This window comes from Microtus oregoni, unplaced genomic scaffold, assembly GCF_018167655.1.
Source record: "Microtus oregoni isolate MIOR12 unplaced genomic scaffold, Mior012 000007F_ref0000211, whole genome shotgun sequence".
In the NCBI taxonomy this organism is placed as follows: domain Eukaryota; kingdom Metazoa; phylum Chordata; class Mammalia; order Rodentia; family Cricetidae; genus Microtus; species Microtus oregoni.
In genome coordinates this window covers 50422907-50443689 of record NW_024543066.1, presented here as the reverse complement: position 1 = coordinate 50443689, position 20783 = coordinate 50422907, and the positions used below count along the sequence as shown (strand labels likewise).

Sequence of the window (20783 nt, the reverse complement as noted above, 5' to 3'; positions counted from 1 at the left end):
TCTCCCCACTTCTCTCTCTCCCCCCTCCTCTGCCTCTCTCTCTTCGTCTCCCTCCTACCTCCCTCACCCCTTTCCCCTTCCCTTCCAGAAGACACTAAATAAATATCCAACCTCACTCTGCATGGCGTGCCTAATAGGCCTCAGTTTCTCACCCACCACACAGCCTCTCGTGGGACCAAGTGCCCTCGGGTCTGCTGTGGTCTCCCACCCACCAGGGCCCTAAACCACCACAAAAACCCACTGCCACCACTCGGGTACCAGTGTTTTATCTAAACCATTACAATGAGAAAGAAGAGAGAGGGAGGAGAGGTAAGGAAGGAGGGATTGAGCCGGGTGGTGGTGGTGCATGCCTTTAATCCCAGTACTCAGGAGGCAGCGGCAGGCAGATCTCTGTAAATTCAAGACCATCCTGGTCTACAAGCTAGTTCCAGGACAGCTAAGGCTGTTGTTACACAGACAAACCCTGTCTCAAAAAAGCACACACAACAAGAACCCAATGGGATGGGATGCAGTTACCACCTATCACAGGGATAAAAAGACAGATGCCATCTTGGCTCACTCAGCTCACTAACTGCACAGTTTGGATTTTGGAGCACCTTTTTAACAAAAGGAAATTTCTTGCAACATTATTTTCACATTGTTCCTTTGTGAAACAGCAATATTATACTTTACCCACAAGGCTCACCAGAATTCTTTTGAGTTCTACCTCAGAACTCACATAATGGTGGAAGGAGAGAACCAATTCCACAAGTCCCCTGAACTCAACATGTGTACACACACAAACACATCACATACACATACAATAATAATAGTAATAGTTACAATGTTATGATTTTAGCCATTAGGCTCTTCTGCCTGACAGCTTGTCCCCACATGCGTGGCCCTAGAACCCAGAAATGTCAGCCTTATTGTGGCTGAAATCATAACAATATGTAAATCTTTGTAAGCTTAAAAATTTTCTGAGAACGCATAAAAACATTAAATTTAGCTCTTTTTTCCTACCAACCTTTTTGTTCTGAATTTGCCAAATAGCACAAATGTCTGGGTGCTATGCCCTGAGACTTAACAGTCTTTGGAGGGGTCACCCCCTATAAAATGTATGTTATACATTTGACAGCTGAGTACCACTTTTTCGAGCGAGGCTTGGTAGGAGGCAGAGGCAGAAGGATCTCAGAATATTTGAGGCTGGTAAGGGTCAAGGCCAGTGCAAGAGAGGAAAGGGGATCTTGTCTTGGTTTTTCATTTTGTTTGTTTTTGAGAAAGGGTCTCTAGTAGCCCAGGCTGGCCTCAAACTCAGTATGTAACTGATGCTGCCCTGGGACTCTTTATCTTCCTGCTTCTGCCTCCTAAATTCATAGATCAGAGGCACAGGGCTACAAAACCCAGATGACAGATATTTTAAATGTCATTTTATCTTCCTGCTTCTACCTCCTAAATTCATAGATCAGAGGCACAGGGCCACAAAACCCAGATGACAGATATTTTAAATGTCATTTTATCTACCTTTGGTCCTGTTTTGTATCTTTTTTTTTTTTTTTGGTTTTTTTGAGACAAGGTTTCTCTGTAGCTTTGGTGCCTGTTCCAGAACTAACTCTTATAGACCAGGTTGGCCTCAAACTCACAGAGATCCCCGTGCCTCTGCCTCCTGAGTGCTGGGATTAAAGGCGTGCACCACCACCACCAGGCCCTGTTTTGTATCTTAGTGTAACAATGTTACCAACTTGAAGAATATCCAAAAGTATACTTTTAATTTGGATCCACCTTGTAAACCAGCAACAACTCTCGGGATTACTGAACATATCCTCTTACCTGCAAGGATTCAAGTTATAAGGAAATAAAGCTGTTTACAACTATGTCTGCAGGATAAGATGCTTGCTGGGCAGATGTGAGAACTACTTTATAATTACTTTTTAATTTGTATTTGTGTATGCACGTGAGTGTGCAGATGCCTGTGGGGGCCAGAAGAGTGCTGCCCCAGCTCCTCTGGAGCCATAGTAACAAGTCTGGTGTGAGCCATTCTACATGAGCTGTGAATAAGCTGGAGGTCTTAACCACTGTGCCATCGTTTCTCCAACTGCCACCACCATCACCATCAGCGGGTAAAAATGAGCAAGACTAAAGGTATAAGAAGAAGACTAGCTCCAAAATCTTGTCCTCTGGCAGGGCAGTGGTGGCCCAGCACTTGGGAGGCAGAGACAAATGGATCTCTGTGAGTTCAAGGCCAGCCTGGGTAACAGAACTAGTTCCAAGACAGCCAGAGCTGTCACACAGAGAAAATGTGTTGGAAAAAAAAAAAAGTTGTCCTGTGACTCAACGTGAGTGTGCATGCTGATGTATACACACAAATATATCAATGATTTAAGAAGGGTCAGTGGTGGCTTTTGTATTACAATAGGTTGTGATATTAGGCAGGAGGTATACATAGGCAGGGAATGTATACATCTTGACACCCACGAAAGGGCGTGAGGAGAAATGCAGTGAATTGTGGGGTCTGCCATTGAAGCCCCCACAAAACATGACTCATGGCCATTTCCTGGGACCCCAGTATGGACTTGGTGAGTATTTAATTAAAGCTTGCTTCAAATTTGGTTTTTAATTGTAGTAGTGGCCTTATTCTTGACTGATGTGGGAGTGTCATATATCAATCTGTGGATTTCATTGGCTAAGTAATAAACAAACTGCTTGGGCTCATAGCTTAGAACATAGGTGGGTGGAGTAAACAGAACAGAATGCTGGGAGGAAGAGGAGGTGAGCTCAGAAACTCGACAGCTCTGCTCTCTGGAGCAGAGAGACGCCATGCCACGCTCCCGGGAAGACACACGCGATGAAGCTCCGACCCAGGATGGACGTAGGCTAGAATCTTCCTGGTAAGACCAGTGCTCACAGATTATTAGAAATGGGTTGATCGGGATATCAGAATTAGCCAGTAAGGGCTAGAGCTAAAGGGCCAAGCAGTGTTTAAATGAATACAATTTGTGTGTTGTTATTTCAGGGCATAAGCTAGCAGGCGGCTAGGGTGCTGGGGATGCAGCCCCGCTGCTCTTATCACTACACTTGACCAGTGGGACTAACAATTTCTGGAGACCCCCAGTGAGATTTGGACCACCCACACACAAATTCTAAAACCAGACCTTCACTCCTGAACTCCAGGCTGAGGAGCCTCTTCGGGAGGCACATGCCTTAAAGCATCCCAAGGGTCCAAGTCCATCTTTGGTTCTCAGACTATAAGGGTAAACTTCTGTGCTAAGAAAAGCAGCAAGCATCTATGGAAGCCTCCTAGTGAGTCACAGACTGTTCTGTTTTGTGAGATCCCTATCTGGAATATGGAAGGGCCTCAACAGGACCCCAAAATTCTCCCTTCCAGGGCAAATAGTGAGACATCACCAGCCTGCCTGGTTATGGTTGGATGAAAGGTTTTGTTCATCTGTTTCGTGCAGAAAGTTTTGTCTGTCTTTTTCATATACTTGGACAAGTCTTTTTTTTCTGGTGTGTCTCTAAGTTTTGTTGTAAAATGTATGAATCAAAATGTATGATGAAGAATGCCCAACACATGTTTTGTTTCTGACTGCTCTTCTTTGAGTATATGAGTTTTCTGTGTTGTGTTTCTTGGTCACATTTTTGCTATCTCTGCTGTTGTCAGCCACCAGCCACAACTGCCATGGCTGCTTTTATGGTCATTGGATTTGAGTTAGCATGAGTTCAGATGTGTTTTGGATGTGAATAACATTAAAGTTGTTCTATGCTACTGGAAATCTGGCCTTCGGGTTCGGTTATGGCTCTCCTTTCTCTAGACTCAAGCATATTTAAATGTTTCCTCGCTGTCCTGTGTCAGTCAAGTCACCTGACACTGTAAAGGGAAAAGAAAGCAAAGCAGAACAGCCACAAATTAGATGTGGTTTATGTGAACATTCTATAGCTCAAGATTTATGAGTTTGATTTATTGGGTATAGTTAAAAATCTGTTTAAAAAAAATTAACCTAAAACTTGTAATAGGGAACCAGGCATTGGTGGTATATGCCTTTAATCCCAGCAGTCTTGAGAGACAGAGGCAGGTGGGTCTCTGAGTTAGGTATCAGTCTGTTCTACAGAGTTAGATCCAGGACAGCCAAGATTACACAAAAAAAAAAAAAAAAAAAAAAACAGTCTTGAAAAAATAAAATGAAAAAATAAAAAACTTGTAACACAGGATTGACATTTAAAAATCTATGCATATGTAATCTTTGAGACACCATGGCATGATCCCATTTTGGAATATAAGCAACACATGCCTTGATACCATCTTGAGGCAGTCATATGGCTGAATGCCAACTTTGCTAGGGCAGGAATGGGCAGATGCCAAGCAACTTCACCACCATCTTTTGACAGCCATCTCTGCTAGGGGTGGAGAAGGCAGATCTCGTGTCTTGATTAAAAGTAACCACGTGGCAAGGGCCAACCAAGGAGGCAACAACAGGCCTCCACAAAATTCTGGATTCGAATGGATTTTTATATGATAATTTCTGTCCTGAAAACAAGGATTATGAAAAATAGAATTTAAAACAATGTATGTTTAATAAGGTACTAAAGATGCATCTCTAAGCATTCATATGCAAAAATGTACTTTGCTGGAAGTAAAACTTTGTAACTTTAGAGTAAACCAGGTAGTATTGGTTTTAGAGATACGAAGGGGTCATATAGAAAAGCTGAGGTTTGCGAGTGTGTGGCAGGGCTTGAGTTCCTAAAGAGAGCCCATTTGCAATAGACCATAGCAGTTTTGGAGATGCCTGTTCCATGTGATAGTCACCAGAAATTCCACCTGCAATTAAACAGGACTGGCTAGGATCTAGAAATCAAGCTGTATGTGCTGCCAAGGGTGGAGCCAGAGGAATGACCCAAGTCAGTGAATGAATCCCAGATATTGAGCAAATTGTTTGTACTAATGGAGAGTGATTTTGCTTTGTGCAGATTATGGTTGTGCCATGTGTCTTCTCTCTTGAAGTAAAAAAGGTACTTTATTTTTTGATATTGCAAGAAACATACAGTTAAGCAATTATAAACTATTTTAAGAGGAAATTTTGGAGTTTTACAGAAATGTAGGTTAAAACAAATGGATTCTTTTAAGGAACAACTTTTAAAATATTTAACTTTATAAGACCACGGGAGATTCTTAGCTCATAAAATGTTTTGTACTATTAATAAATGATCTTAAAAATAAATAAATAAAAGGATTAACAACTAAGGCAACAACTTTGAGCACCAAACACTTAACCCCAAAAACCGGAATATTCCTAAATTATGATGCCACAAGAAAACAACCTAAGCAATCTGAAAAAGAGCCTGGAGCAGTTCTTACCCTATGGGACTGAAAGATCTCTTCACAGGGGTAGCCTAGGCCCCGTGCATGCTGGATGTTTGCATTGCAATTCCTAACAGTGGCAAAATTGTGGTTGCTGCATGGCAGTGAGAGTGAGTTGTGCTTGGGGTCACCACAGCATGGGGAACCTTTTGAAAGGTCACAATATTACAAAGGTTGAGAACAACTGGCTTAGAGAATGTCTCTCCTTACTTAAGGTGTATTCAGGCTTAAGAGTGTCTGCCTAGCCTCCTTATCTTTACTAACTTCAAGGCTCAACCGTAAAAAAGATAAAGTTGTAAAAATCCTAATCTTCATAAAAGCTACTAATTTAGTGTAAACTGTTAAAGATAATTAAAACATGAAAGTTAAAGGTAAGACACCTTATAAATGATCACATTCTTTTTAATGTGTTCATAACTATACATACAATCATGCTAAGTAATAATTACAGGAAAAATTTAGTCTCCTATATGTCTTTTCAAGGATATGTCTAAAACAAGTAGCTTAAAACAAGCAAGTTTGTTTAGCTCAGATATACTTAATTGATAATGGTCCTCAAATTTGTCAGAGATCTGCTAGCAGTGACCCCGCGTTCTCCAAAGAAGAAGATGGGACACCGCAATGACAGCTCAGTATGGATTGTGGTAATGTTAACCACTGGGCAAGACAGCCACATTGCCTCCCTCACCACCCTACCCAAATTGTGAACAAGCATGACACTGGAAAGTTAATTGCCCCACTTTGCCTAGGCAAACTAAGATCAGTCATCCACAGGAAACGTCTCTCAGGACTCCTGGGCCTGGCTGCCAAAGACTAATGATGCCCTGGTACCTCTGACTCAAACAAAGCTATGGAGACCACAAGAGCCTGGGAAAGCTACCTACTAGATCAACTATAGTTAGGTCAGCTTGGCAGTAGCAGCCAACCAAGTTCTTATCTAACCTTGTAAGTTCATTTCATATGTAAGAAATCGGGTCTTGTGTTTTGAAGAGCTATTAGGTCTTTAGTTAAGAAAAGGCAGACAGGTTTGCCTTGTAAACAGGCTTCAACTGTAACTTTTTACAAAAAAAAAAATGTACAGATTCAACGCAATGCCCATCAAAATCCCCAACAAAATTCTTCAAAGACCTCAAAAGAACGGTACTCAACTTCATTTGGAAAAGCCAAAAAACCCAGGATAGCCAAAACAATCCTGTACAATAAAAGAACTTGTGGAGGCATCACAAGCCCTGACTTCAAACTCTACTACAGAGCTACTACTGTACTGAAAACAGCCTGGTATTGGCCTAAGAACAGACAGGAGGACCAATGGAACTGAATAGAAGACCTGGATATCAATCCACACATCTTCGAACACCTGATCTTTGATAAAGAAACAAAAAATATCAAATGGAAAAAAGGAAGCATATTTAACAAGTGGTGCTGGCATAACTGGATAACAACATGTAGAAAAATGAAAATAGAGCCATATCTATCACCATGCACAAAACTCAAGTCCAAATGGATCAAAGACCTCAACATAAAGCCAGCCACACTGAACTTTATAGAAGAGAAAGTGGGAAGTACACTTGAACGCATTGGCACAGGGAACCACTTTTTAAATATAACCCCAGCAGCACAGACACTGAGAGAAACAATTAATAAATGGGACCTCCTGAAACTGAAAAGCTTCTGTAAAGCAAAGGACATAATCAACAAGACAAAATGACAGCCTACAGAATGGGAAAAGATCTTCACTAACCCCACATCAGACAGAGGTCTGATCTCCAAAATATACAAAGAACTCAAGAAATTGGTCACCAAAAGAAAACATAATCCAATAAAAAAAAATGGAATACAGACCTAAACAGAGAACTCTCAACAGAGGAATCTAAAATGGCTGAAAGACACTTAAGGAAATGCTCAACATCCTTAGTCATCAGAGAAATGCAAATCAAAACAACTCTGAGATTCCATCTTACACCTGTAAGAATGACCAACATCAAAAACACTGATGACAACTTATGCTGGAAAGGTTGTGGGAAAAAAAGGAACACTTCTGCATTGCTGGTGGGAATGCAAGCTGGTACAACCCCTTTGGATGTCAGTGTGGCGATTTCTCAGAAAATTAGGGAACAACCTTCCTCAAGACCCAGCAATATCACTTTTGGTTATATATCCAAAGGATGCTCAATTGTGCCACAAGGACATGTGCTCAACTATGTTCATAGCAGCTTTGTTTGTCATAACCAGAACCTGGAAACAACCTAAATGCCCCTCAATCGAAGAATGGATAAGGAAAATGTGGTGGAGTATTACACAACAGAAAAAAATAATGACATCTTGAATTTTGCATGAAAATGGATGGAGGTAGAAAACATTATTTTGAGTGAGGTAACCTGGACATAGAAAGACAATTATCACATGTGCTCACTCATAGGTGGTTTTTAAACATAAAGCAAGGAAAACCAGCCTACAAACCACAATCCCAGAGAACCTAGACAACAAGGAGAACACCAAGAGAGACTTACATTGATTTAATTTACAGGAAAACTAAAAAAAGACAAGATCTCCTGAGTAAATTGGGAACATGGGGACCTTGTGGGAGGATGGAAGTGTGAGGGGAGAGGCAGGGAAGGGAGCAGAAAAAATGTAGAGCTCAATAAATATCAATAAAATAAAATAATAAAAATAAAAATCAATCAGAATTATATGCTATTCTTATGGTATTATTAGATTTTCCAGAATCTCTTAATACAGTTACTGATTCTCAATATGAAAAAAGTCATTTTACATGTTGAAACCACTAAACTTATTCCAGATGATTCAGAAGTAACTTTGTTATTTATTCAATTATAACAAGTAATCCGAAATAGAAATCATCCATTGTATATAACCCATATAGGTGTTATATCTGATCCCATATAGGTGTACCAGGTCCTTTGGCATAAGGTAATGATGAAACTGACTAGCTATTAATAGGAAATGCGCTAGAAGCCTCAGAATTTCACTTGGCAAGAAGCCAAGGAAATTATAAGAAAATGTTCTTTGCATAACCAAACTCTATTACCTGCAGGAAGTAACGCAAAAGGTACTCAAAGAAATGAAATTTGTCACAATGAGGACACTAAGAGAGACTTACATAGATCTAATCTACATGGGAAGTAGAAAGTAGAAAAAGACAAGATCTCCTGAGTAAACTGGGAGCACGGGAACCTTGAGGGAAGGTTGAAATGGAAGAGGGGAGAGGCAGGGAGGGGAGCAGAGAAAAATGTAGAGCTCAATAAATATCAATAAAAAAGGGGGGGAAAAAAACATGTTTTGCAATGACTTTTCTCAGGAATGCCTCAGGTAAATGGAAGGTGGAAAGAAAAAGGTTTAAAGCCTATGCAAGTTCTGAGGATATAAGTTCTAAGGTATGTAAAGGTCTGAGGCTAAGAATGCTTGAATAAGAAAATTATTTAAGGTGTGTAAATGCAAGTTGTAACTGCAAAAGAAAGTGTGTTGGAGCCACAAGACCATACAGTGAATGCACAGCTGACAACCAATAGGCAGATCCACGGGAAGTTTGTACATCCATGTCCACGTGGAACAACCTGTTGTGCAGAGCTGCGGGATTGTCTTTGGAAAAGTCGCTGTCATATCTGTGGAAACCTTGTAAAGTCATGATTCTTCCCTTCAAAATGGGATTTGTACCCAGAGCACCCCAGCAGGGTAACCTCTGTGGGACAACGAAGTGACCTTGCTCCATTCCCCCACACCAAAAGGGATTGGAGCAAAGGCATTCACTCTTTGTTCTGTCAAATTTACATAGTCAATCCCACAAAATTACCTGCTAACAGACCACATAGAAATTTCTACAGAAGACAAGAACTGAGCAGGAAGGCAGCATGCCCCATCTTTGCTAACAAACAAATCTGAGCATCCCCCAAACTGGTTATCACCAAAGAGATTAGAGGAGGAGAATGGGTGAATCCAGGATTCAGGGATGTTTAGTAACTTCATCTAGTGGTTTGGAAAGTCAAGTGCTTACCCTTGAATGGTTGGGTCACCTGTTCCAGAGTACAGCTTTGTCAGGGTTTACTTGCCCTTTTTTTGTGTGATTTTAATACGGATATTATCAATTTTTTTGCCTATGGAGTTTTCCAACTATGTCGGTAAAAACTAGAAACCTCCTGGGGATCATCCTTTACTCTTCCTCTCCTCCTCTTCACTAGTTATTCTACTTCTTTCCCTACTCTCCTTTTTTCTTCTTATTGTTCTTATTTTTCTCCTTGTTTTCCATCTCCTCCATGCCCCCTTTACTTCATTTTTCCCCCTCACACAAAAAATAAAGAACATGCAGAGGTAACATACTTCAGTTAATTTTTTTACCCTCAGATCCTTGCCTGCCATAGACATCCAATTCTGAGCCCTGAGGGGGTACTGAGGCTGGTACTCAAAGCCCCCAATAAAAGTGCATCAAGATATGTAAAAAAAGATAAGAAATGTTTCAGGCTTATTTCCCCCATCTATTGTTGTTGTTATACTACGATTTTGGAAGTTCAGTTTTAACATCAATCAATGGAGTTCTGGTCAGCTAGCAGAGCACTGGTTCCTATTATCAGTCACAAGCTCAAGATTTTAAGTTTCCTTTGGTTGTTGTGGAGGTTGGAATAGGAATAGGCTCCACAGACTCCTGGGTCTGAATGTTCCCCCCATCATTAGGAGGTGTGACCTTGTTGGAGGAAGAGTGTGTCTGTGGTGGTGGGCGTTCAGGTCTCATATGCTCAAGCTACTCCCAGGTTGGCTCAGCCTCCTGGTGCCAGCAGATCAAGATGTAGAACTCTCAGAGCCTTTTCTAGTATGTACCTGCCTGCATGTCACCATGAGTCTTGCCATGACGATAATGGACTGAAACTCTGAAACTGTAAGCTAGCCCCAATAAATGTTTTCATTACAAGAGTTGTCATGGTCATGGTGTCTCTTCACAGCAATAGAAACCCTAACTACAACAGTTGTCTTCTAAGTTTAGACTTAAAGATGCTTCTCATCAGGCTAAAAACATCTCTGTTCAATCTATACATCCAGCTTTCTGGACAGGAAAAAAATGCTCATGCTTTCTAACCCAAAGCTACCGCTTTCGTGAGGACTCAAAGGTGAGTCTGCTCAGCTAACACTTGTTAGCTGCTTTCTCTCCAGTGTGGATTTCAGTGCCGATTACAGTAGATAGCTAAGACTTTTATCTCTTTTAGTAAACTACAAATTTATGATAAGTACAGCCCAAGTTTCTGCACATGCCTGTTCCTGATAGTGAAATATCTCTTCTGGTCTTGGGACTCCTTCCACCCACAGTTACTAGGACTGTGGGCCTGGAAGTTACAAATGTAAGATTTTCTTTTAAGTTCCTAAACTTTAACTTCTGTCCCTAGCCTATATCTGTCTCAGTAGATTTCCACTTGACTGACAGCCGCCATCCAGGAAACAGCTGCTGCCTACAACCTGCCCCAGATGACCACAAGCCCCGGACTTGCTGGAAGCTGAAGTGAACCAGTCCAGCCGAAGTCAGACGGGTCAGATAACCGGATGCTTCTGAGGAACGCCCCGCTGCTCGAATCCCCTCCCAGCCTCTGACTAGTATTCCAGCCCTACTGAGCCCTGACAAAGACATTCTAGTTTCAGCAGTTAGCTGTTTCAGAAGACACTATCTCACCCCATGCGCTCCAACAGACCAGAATATGAGATCAAAAGGAAGCTCCCTGGCATAGGGAACAAAACGGCTACCATAGTGCCTATTGGCTACCAGGAAAAGTACCCGTTAAAACCAAATAACCCAGATCTATCAGGGGGTAAATCCATTAGCTGAAATCATTCTACAATATGATAGATAACTTGGCCTGTTTTATGTAGTTTATGCAGAACACAGAGGCATTATGTGGGTTTTTTGTTGTTGTTTTTTAGTTTGGTTTGATTTGGTTTGGTTTGGTTTTTCAAGACAAGGTTTCACTGTAGCTTTGGAGCCTGTCCTGGCACTAGCTCTTGTAGACCAGGCTAGCCTTGAACTCACAGAGTTCCTGCCTCTGCCTTCTGAGTGCTGGGATTAATATTAATAAAATGAAATCGATTAATAGTCAATATTATTGAATTAATATTAATAATATTTTGCCGGGCGATGGTGGTGCATGCCTTTAATCCCAGCACTCGGGAGGCAGAGGCAGGTGGATCTCTGTGAGTTCGAGACCAGCCTGGTCTACAGAGTTAGTTCCAGAACAGGCTCCAAAGCCACAGAGAAACCCTGTCTCGAAAAACAAAAAAAAAAAAAAAAACCAATAATAATAATAATAATATTTTAAAAGCTTCTATTATGAGGATCTGACTTTTCAGGTTCCACTTTAAAGAAGGGGGCTTCATCTTAAGCCATATGTTAAGTTGGGAGCGCAGCCCCCAGCCCCTGGCATCTGTCCCAGCCAACCTGGCCTGGGAGTTGCATTGCTCTGGACTCCAAATCCCAGCATTCCACAGGGTATATAAGTTGGATCCCAAAGGAGAAACGCGTGGTTTTCGAGTCTGCCTGGGCTCCCTGTTGTTCTGTCTCCACCCCCCAACCTTGCTGACCACCCGAGAGTGTCATTCTTAAAACGATGGGCAATTTGATTTGGTTTAATTGGACCTAACTGGATTTCTTGCCCTGGCGGAGCTGCCTTTCTTTCTTATTATTTTTTACTTAACACCATATAGTGACCAGGGGCCGACCTCAGTTCTAGGAATGTGCTGCGATAGCGAAATTTAAATGGATACCCTAGAAATAGCCAATTAAGGAACTAAGGAGCAGAGCCATAAAACTTAACGAGGTCCAGATGTTTTCTGCAGACATCCTAGTCCTTGCAGATATCCCGACAGCAGTTTGTGGTCCTTTGTTAACAGTTCGTGCCCAAAGTTAACCAAAGATCTCAGAAATTATCTTACTCTGTACACCCTTTCCAACCAATCCCACGACCCCAAAACATGCATCCACCCTACTTGTGGCCATTCCCCTTTAAAAGCTCTCCTTCCCCGGACTCACCCACTGTGTTGTGTGCTACAAGAGTGAGGTCCAGACTTGAGGTTTGTTAAACAAAGACCCTCATGAATTCTGCACCAGACTCAGTCCATGGATTCATTTGGGGTTCAGTGACACAGGCATAAGGCTATACAAACCCTTTATTAGACACTAGAAATAACCTGGCTGTACTCAAAAAAGCTCCATTTCCAGTCTCTATCTAGACAGTACTCTGATATCAGTCATCAGAGGGCCTTTGGCAGTTCCCTTTCTGCTATTCACTGGACTCTTGCACCATTGATACCTTAACTAGATAACTATTCTGTCTCGGTTTGGTGAAGCTGATGGTTATTAGATCCCAATATAAACAAGTACTCATCACAGAGTCAAGGATTTGACTGAGGAGAGGCTATTATTTATGTTTTCACTTCCCTAAACGTGTTTGACTCATCTGCACAAGGCCAAGCAGAAGGGAATCATCACCTTGTACACTTGCCCTGACTGGACCTGATGAGAAATGGGGTAAATTTTGCAGTTTGATCTTTTCTTCTTTGGTTCATTTACTCACTCACTAATTTCATCACAGAATCCAGTCAGTTGACTTAAACAGGGCAAAAAATTATACTTTGGAGGCAGGCTTATAATTCCAGCACTTACCAAGCTAAGAGTATGGGATCTTTAGCTCCCAATCAGCCTATATTAAAATAAATTAATAAGGCTGGCCAAGGTGGCACACACCTTTAATCTCAGTACTGAGACAGGAGGATCTTTGTAAGTTCAAGGTCAACCTGTTCTACAAATGGAGTTTCAGGGTAGCGAGGGCTACACAGAGAGCCTCTATCTCAATAAACAAGTAAATCACATATCTGCAGGAAGGAAGAATTTGGGTAATTTCTAATGAAAATGCTGACTAGCGACAAAGGAACCACAAGATATCTGAGATCAAATTTGAGGGGTTATTTGTTTTTGGCTAGGGTTCGGTTGTGTGTTTGCATATGAGATCAATGCTGAACCCTTGTGATAAGCTTCCCTCCCCAGAATGGAGAATTAACTTCCAAGAGGGCGGAAGAGTTTTCAGATCAATCCCAAAGGAACCACGCAAAGACCTGACATAGAAAGAGAACTGTTCACAAGGCCAGGCCAAACACAGAATGTGGACTCAGGAATAGGGGAACTAAAGGACCACAAGTCAGCAAGGTCTACACGATATAGTCCTTATCTCTCTGGCTGTGTCACAGAAGTCAAGAAACTCTGATGCAACCTTTACCAGGCACAGTTCAAAGAACTCTAGGCTAGAGCCTGTAAAACACGTTTGTTTGTAACACACAGACTTTTCCCTCTCTTCTCTGGGCCACATCTTGTCTTGGTCTCAGGCCTGCTCTTCTTCCGGTGGCCCCCAGGAAACTGTATCTTCCCAGAGTTAACTTTTCCACCTCGCTTGCTCTCCCACTGGCCCAGGCTGAGTCTTCTGTCCTTTGTGGGTTGCTTACATTAAGCACAAACACAAGCTGATAAAAAGCCACAGAGTGTCTGACCCAACCAACACAGTCTAAAGCAAACACAATCATCTGAGCACTTGTGTGCACACAAATGCACATAATTGAAAATAAAATAAACTTTTATTTTTTTTAAATCTAAGATAATGTCCCTCCCAGCTTAGTCCTGGATCCCTGAGTACCCCTCTCCCAATCCAGTGGCCCCAACAAAGTGAGGACTCTGACTGGCCCAATTCCAAGTTTTCAAAACTGCTTTCAGTTTCTCTTCACAGAAGAAACCCTACCCCACCCAACTCCAGCCAGCCAAAAGTTGTAATCAGGATGACACATCCTCTAGGGAGTTGTCCACAGGAGCCTCAGCCCCTGAGTTCCCCAACTCCCAGCCCCTAACCCTCAAAGAAGGCTTCGCTGGACTCCATTGTAACTGATCCCCAATTAGAATTCCTCAAACACTTACTAAATAAATCTACAAGTATGAACATACACTTTCAGGCTGGTGAGATGACTCAGGCGGCAAAGTGCTCATTCTAAAAACTTGACAACCTGAGTTCAAATCCCAGAACCCGTTCTCTCAGAGAACTGACCTCTACAGAGTGCTCTGGTACATGCAAACCCACACACCATACACACACTAAACTTCCACATGTCCAAAGTTTCACAGAAGCAGGAAGAAAGGACTTGAATAGCAGATTTTCCTAGGAGTTTGTCAAAAAAAATATGGACCCTGTCTCGAAAAACCAAATATATATATATATATATATATATATATATATATATATATATACACACACACATACTTGAAGGTATGTTTCACTACTCAGGAAAATTTTAAATATCAAGGCCAATGGGAGCATAGTGGTAGAACTGTAATCATAGGCAGATAGGAATTCAAGGTCATCCTGGGCTTCATAGGGAGACCTGGGGAAATTTTTTAAAGTATAAAAAATGCATGCCTGAAACACCAGGAAAATTTTCAGATACTACACAACAGCAGTATGTATGAAGGATGGGTGCTGGTGATGGGAACTCTGGCAACATACTGAATCCCAGGCAGGACTGAAGTAGCTGACTGGGTTTCCATAAACACAGAGAGGCTTCAAAAGTCAAGCTTATTAGTCCTTGAGATTGCTCTGGGTTCTCTCTGTCACTCTCCTTTGTGCCTTCGTGCGACGCCAGGGGTCCTGACATCCTTATTTTGGAGCTATTGCAGTAGAACTTCAGACCTTTCCCACGTCTCCTGATTCACCTTTTCTGCATTCCTTAGGATATATGACTGACGTTAGTATTTCACAACTCCTCTACAGAATTCAATATACTTGCTTCGTGGAAAATATTCTCAGTTACCACACACATCTCCGGGGCTTTGTTAGAAACGCAGGTCCTCAAACCCCCACCCCAGATCTGATTCCGCATCAGCATTTCCACCAGCTCATTCAGCAATTCCAGCATACACCAAGTGCATAAAGCACGGCGGTGGAACTGCTCAGAAAGGCACGACCAAACAGGAGGTGGCCGCTTGGAAAAGGCCTGCAGGAAGCCCGGCGGTGGTGGCGCACGCCTTTAATCCCAGGACTCGGGAGGCAGAGGGAGGCGGATCTCTGTGAGTTCGAGACCAGCCTGGTCTACGAGCAAGTACCAGGACAGGCTCCAAAGCCACAGAGAAACCCTGTCTCGGGGGAAAAAAAAAAGGCCTGCAGGAGACCATTCAAGGCCCTCAGAAGAGCCAGTAAACACTGCAGCCAGCATTCCCCGGGAGGGATGTCATCTGCTAGGTTTATCCTTCCTCACTGTGGAGGGTGGGGCTGAGAACGCTGACGCTGGGAACTTGACCCCTTTTGCAGTAGGCGGGAGCAGCAACGCGGGAGGTGCGAGTGAGTGCGCCTCTTCCAGCCGCCAAAGCTGACAAGGCCAAGTCCCCGCCCCCTTCTGCTGTCACCCTGTCAAAACAAAGCCGCCGCCTGCGGCCTAGGAAGCACCTCCAGCTGGAGGCTCTAGGGTGCCTAGAGCCCTCGGGGAAGGAGAAGGGCAAGAAAACTGTCCTCAAACTGTGAAGTGCTCGCCGCCTGGGCCGTCACCTTGCCAGACCTTGTTTACAGCCTAAGCGGCCAAGGGCGCCACAATCACTAAACAAGTAATAACACAATAATGACAGGGCTGTCGCCGCCCATCCGAGGCGCCAGGCGCCAAAGGACCCAGGCTTGGGGTCGTGCCCACCTCCCACCCCGCGCTCCGCCCCTTCGCTCCCGCAGAGCGCCAGTATTCCGGGACTCTTCAGCGCGCTCACTCCCGAACCCAGCTCCTCCTAGCGGGGCACAGTGGGAAGGGTGAGCGCAGGGAGACACACTCAGATCCCCACCCCCCACCCCCAAAAAGATACTTCCCAGCCGAGAGTGATTCGCTACACCAAGCACAGTCCCGCGAAAGGTCTCCCGCAAACTCCTACAGAACAACAAAGCCCCAGGATAGCCCTGGCACTTGGAAGCCAAGACTCAACAACATTCCCAGAAGAAGGAGAGGAGCAGATTTGGATAAACCCTACCCCTACGGGACGTTGTGCAAGCCGCGGCCGGGAGCGCGCGCAGCGAGTGCAGCACTTCCGCGGTGCTCTCCCGAGGCCAGGAGCGGGGTGGGGGAGGGGAGAGGAGGGTCCGGGCCCGCCCGTGACCCCGCTGTCGCGCGCGTCCCGGCGGGTACCTTGCAGGCGGAGTACACGCCGAGTTTCTCCAGTTTCTTCGCCCGCGGAGCCGAGCGCAGTTGCGCCTTCTTCACGGCGATCCGGGCCGAGCCGCCGCCTCCCGGTCCCTCGGCTGTGCCTGCCGCGGCCACCGCGGTCGCTGGCCCGCAGGAAGCAGAGCTCCCGGCGGCGGAGGCCAGGGTCCGGGGAGAGCCGTGCTGGGGAGCCGGCGGCAGTGTAGGGGAGCCGGCCCCGCCAGCTTCGGCCATGCCGCCCCAAGTGTCACCCGCCGCCGCCAGGGTCCCTGCGGGTGCCCGTGGCAGAGCTCAGACCCTCCCCCCACCCACCCACCCAGGCCGCCGCCCTGAGCCCTCCCCACCCCCGCCGCGCTCCGCCGCTGGCGGCCGCAGGCCCCCGAGCCGCCCGGGGCGGCTAGGACGCTAGCGGGCCTGAGCGCCGGGGCCGCGGTCTGCTCCCCTGGGCGGCCGGCATGTCGCTGCTAGCGTGGCCACCCGCCCTGCGCGCCAGGGCCTGCGGGTGACCGGCGACCCGAGAAGCCGGGCCGCTGCAGCCCACGCACCTGCCGCCCTACGCTGAGGCGTTGCTGGGCCTGACACCCTCCCGCGCGGAGACCCAACTTCCTCCACCCTAGCGGGAGCCAGAAAAAAAAAATGTTTTTCAGAAGTGTCCGTCAGCGGCCAATCCTCCTCTTTGTTGCTAATTCACCGAAATCATGGCGTGAGAGGTTCCTTTTTTTTTCTAAGCGACTCTGGGTAAAACTTTTTCTTTTAAGAATTCTTCCCCATCCCTCTTTCCCTCATAGTTTCTGAGCCGAATCCGCCCAAAGAGAGAAGACTCAATGAGCGCTCTCTCTCTCTTGTAAGAGAACGTTACGGGGTCGGCAAAATAAAAGCTAAGTGCGTGGAAAAGTTTGAAATGAGTCTGCCTGCAGGATTCACCCGGGTTGGCACGATTGCAGTCTGCTGTTAGTTTCTTGTCTATTATGCTTTCAAAGGTGAAACCCCGGAGTGCATGTTAGCCGGCAAGACTGTGTCCAGAAGAGATTGTGCTTTTTAGTTAAACTTTATAAGCAAAACTATTGTCGCTGTCGCAGAAAGCAAGTTGTTTAAGTGTTTCATCTTGAGTCCACCCTCCTAAAACGACTTGAAAAGCCCTACATTGTGTGTCACCGTTGGCAAGTGCCCTAATTCTGCGGAGCAAGCCATGGTCATAATGTGGGACATGGGTTGTAATGCGTTTATGATTGGTTGTCTGGCAAGCTTGGTAGCTACTGCCACACTTCAGCCATAAGGGATGTGCTTTCCCTTGTAAATCCTCCCTTGCCAGTGCTGTTTGTGTTTTTCGGGATCTTCTTTCCAGATCCTGTGTTCTTTTAACGCGGGCTCACATGTGAATGTGGTTTTCTCTGAGCGGTGAAGCCTGCCGCTGTGAAATGGCAGCGCCTTATTAGTTTGCGTTTGATCAGTATCCCTTCCTAGGCTTGGCCTTAGCCCAGTATGGAGGAGGCTCATGCCTATTATTTCAGTACCTGAGAGGCTGAAGCAGGAGATTGGCCATGAGTTCCAGGGTATCCTGGGCATCCCCAGTGAGACTCTTTTTTTTGTTGTTGTTGTTGTTTTGTTTTGTTCTTGGGGGGATTTTTTTGTTTTTGTTTTGTTTTGTTTTTTGAGACAGGGTTTCTCTGTAGCTTTGGAGCCTGTCCTGGCACTAGCTATTATAGACCAGGCTGGCCTCGAACTCACAGAGATCCACCTGCCTCTGCCTCCCGAGTGCTGGGATTAAAGGCGTGCGCCACCACCGCCCGGCCCCAGTGAGACTCTTGCCTCAAAAAATATTAATAAGATTTGATCCCATAAATACAGAAGCATAAAAACAGGTCAGACTATGTGAGTTCCAGGTCAGCCACACAGAGAGCTCCTGTGTATAAACAAACAAAGAAAACTTCAGGTTTTACAGCACTTTCCTTTCTACAGTTGCTCTCTGGTGTTTTGTTTTAACAATAATGTCATTAAACCAGAATAACTTTACTGGGTGAGTCCAGGATATCTCTCTCTCTCTCTCTCTCTCTCTCTCTCTCTCGTTTTTCGAGACAGAGTTTCTCAGTAGTTTTGGAGCCAGTTCTGTAGATCAGGCTGGCCTCGAAGTCATAAAGATCCACCTGTCTCTGCCTCTCAAGTCCTGGAATTAAAGGTGTGGGCCACAACCACCCAGCACATCTAAGACTTTTGAAATGAATTCAGAAGGGAAGCTCCGGGTTCATTGTATCATAGCGACTGTTAATCGCTGCCCAGAGGAAGACTCAGAAGAGGAAAGAAGAGACTGGCTTCTTTTTTGTTGGAATCCGAAAAGTAAGCCTGTTCTGCAATTGGGGTGGGGTGGGGGTGCAAACAGCTGTATTGAAGGGTAGGTTTGGAGGGTGCATCCTTTAGAGAAAAGTGGAAAATACCCACCCAGAGTGTCAGGGGAAATACACTTTTGATTTTGGCCAGTCACTGAAGATAGAAAGGGTGGAAAGTTAAAGACAAACTTTCTGAGGTAAAGGTCAGAAATTTAGACAAGTTACGTACTGCAGACCGGTAAATATCTGCACAGAGAGGGGACTTCTGCGTGTGTAAGAGCATCATCTCCTGGAAGGGGCTGAGGATTTCCTGTCTCCTTAGTGTGTTGTAGGGATATCTACTTTCCTAAGACGTGATTTTTAATAGATTTTCTGTACTGTGATAATAGGTTTCTCTGCTAATGCAGGAAACCAGATCAACCCTAAATGAAAAAGTAAAAGAAAACAAACAAAACAAAACAGGATTATTTGAGCAAAGAACCCCCTGCGTGAGTTCTCCAGTTCCAGAGATGGAGGCAGGAAAAGTCACGTGCCAGAACTGAAGCAGGAAGCTTATATAGCCTGTAGGAGAGAGGTGATGGCATGTCCACCACAAGCTGGGCTTGTGTCCAAGTTCAAAGACTGAATGCTTTAGACCCAGACTTGGGCTGCTGGCAACGTCAGGGGAGGAGCTGCTGCAGTTGCCAAGAATGCAGAATTGGGCTTTCTGTCGCCTTTTCTTTTGTTGGAAATTCTCTGAGAGGGTGAGATTTGGAGACAGACAGACAGACAGAAAGAGAGAGAGATGGGACTTCTCAGATTCTACAGGCACAAGCTAGAGGTTCCAACCAACCAATTTTTTTTTGAGCCAGGGTTTCCTCTCCCACCTCCTGTTGGTCAAGTGATTTGACAAGCCCAGTTGGAGAGAACAATAGTTTGTCTTTGCATCCTTTATGTTTTGGCTTGAGCAGCTTAAACTATTTTGCTTGTATCTACCCAGAGTCAGATATACCTCTGAATTCTCAATTGTCTCAAAAAAAAAAAAAAAGCAAAAAAAAAACCCACATGTAACCTAGTAGATTAAAGATAAACTTTTAAAAAGAAATCTATTCAAGGTATGATGGCACTCAAGAGACAAAATCAACCAGGGCTACATAGTTAAAGCCTGTCTCAAAAAAAATAAAAATAAACATGTGAAGCAGCCAAGCTGGTGCTGGAGAGATGGCTCAGCAGTTCAGAGCCCTGGCAATTCACAACACCCTACTCTAGTTCTGTGGCACCCACTCCTGACCTCCGTCGGCATCAGGCTTGCACGTGGTATATATTCACACATTACATGCAGGCAAAACACAAATGCATATAAAAAAAATCAATAAATCTAAAACAATTCATTTTAAATAGTCAGACTTACAGAGGAGGAAACAGCCCTTCTCAAATGGCCTTTAACAAAGTCCTGCTACTCCACCTTCCTCTATTTCATACAATATTTTAAATTCTAAGAAGGGGCAATTGGGATACTTCCCTTTCTACAAAATGGTTCTAGTAGCTGGGGTGACAATGCCTACATGTAATTCCAGGACTTTGGAAGCAGAGACATATGGTAGCAAGTTCAAAGCTAGGCTGGACCACATAATGAGGTGCTGCCTTTAAATTAAAAGCTGTGTTGCCACATATGGTGGTTTTAATAAAAATGGTCCCCATATGTCCATAGGGAGTTGCACTATTGGGTCTGGCCTTGTGCCTTTGTTGGAGGAAGGGTGTCACTTTGAGGGCTCAGAAGCTCAAGCCTGACTAGTGTGTCACTGTCACTTCCTGTGCCTGCAGATCCAGATGCAGAACTCTCAGCTCATTCCCCAACACCATACCTGCATGCTGCTGCTTCCCACCCACCATGATGACAAGGAACTAAACCTCTGAACTGTCCGAATTAAATGCTTTCCTTT

General features: G+C 44.5%; 1 protein-coding gene across 3 annotated transcripts in view; it reads right to left on the bottom strand.

The window, feature by feature from the left end:
* Kat2b (lysine acetyltransferase 2B) overlaps nucleotides 1–17234 on the bottom strand; it is a 132765-nt gene extending 115531 nt beyond the window's left edge. For 2 of the 3 annotated variants that reach the window (XM_041655472.1, XM_041655473.1), the window contains exon 1: nucleotides 16523–16826. In XM_041655472.1, the coding sequence (XP_041511406.1) occupies nucleotides 16523–16771 (249 nt within the window). In that variant the 5' untranslated portion in view covers nucleotides 16772–16826. Of the gene's footprint in view, nucleotides 1–16522; nucleotides 16827–17082 lie in introns of those variants that run through there. The other variant, XM_041655475.1, reaches the window with a different exon arrangement.
* Nucleotides 17235–20783: the final 3549 nt, after the last annotated feature.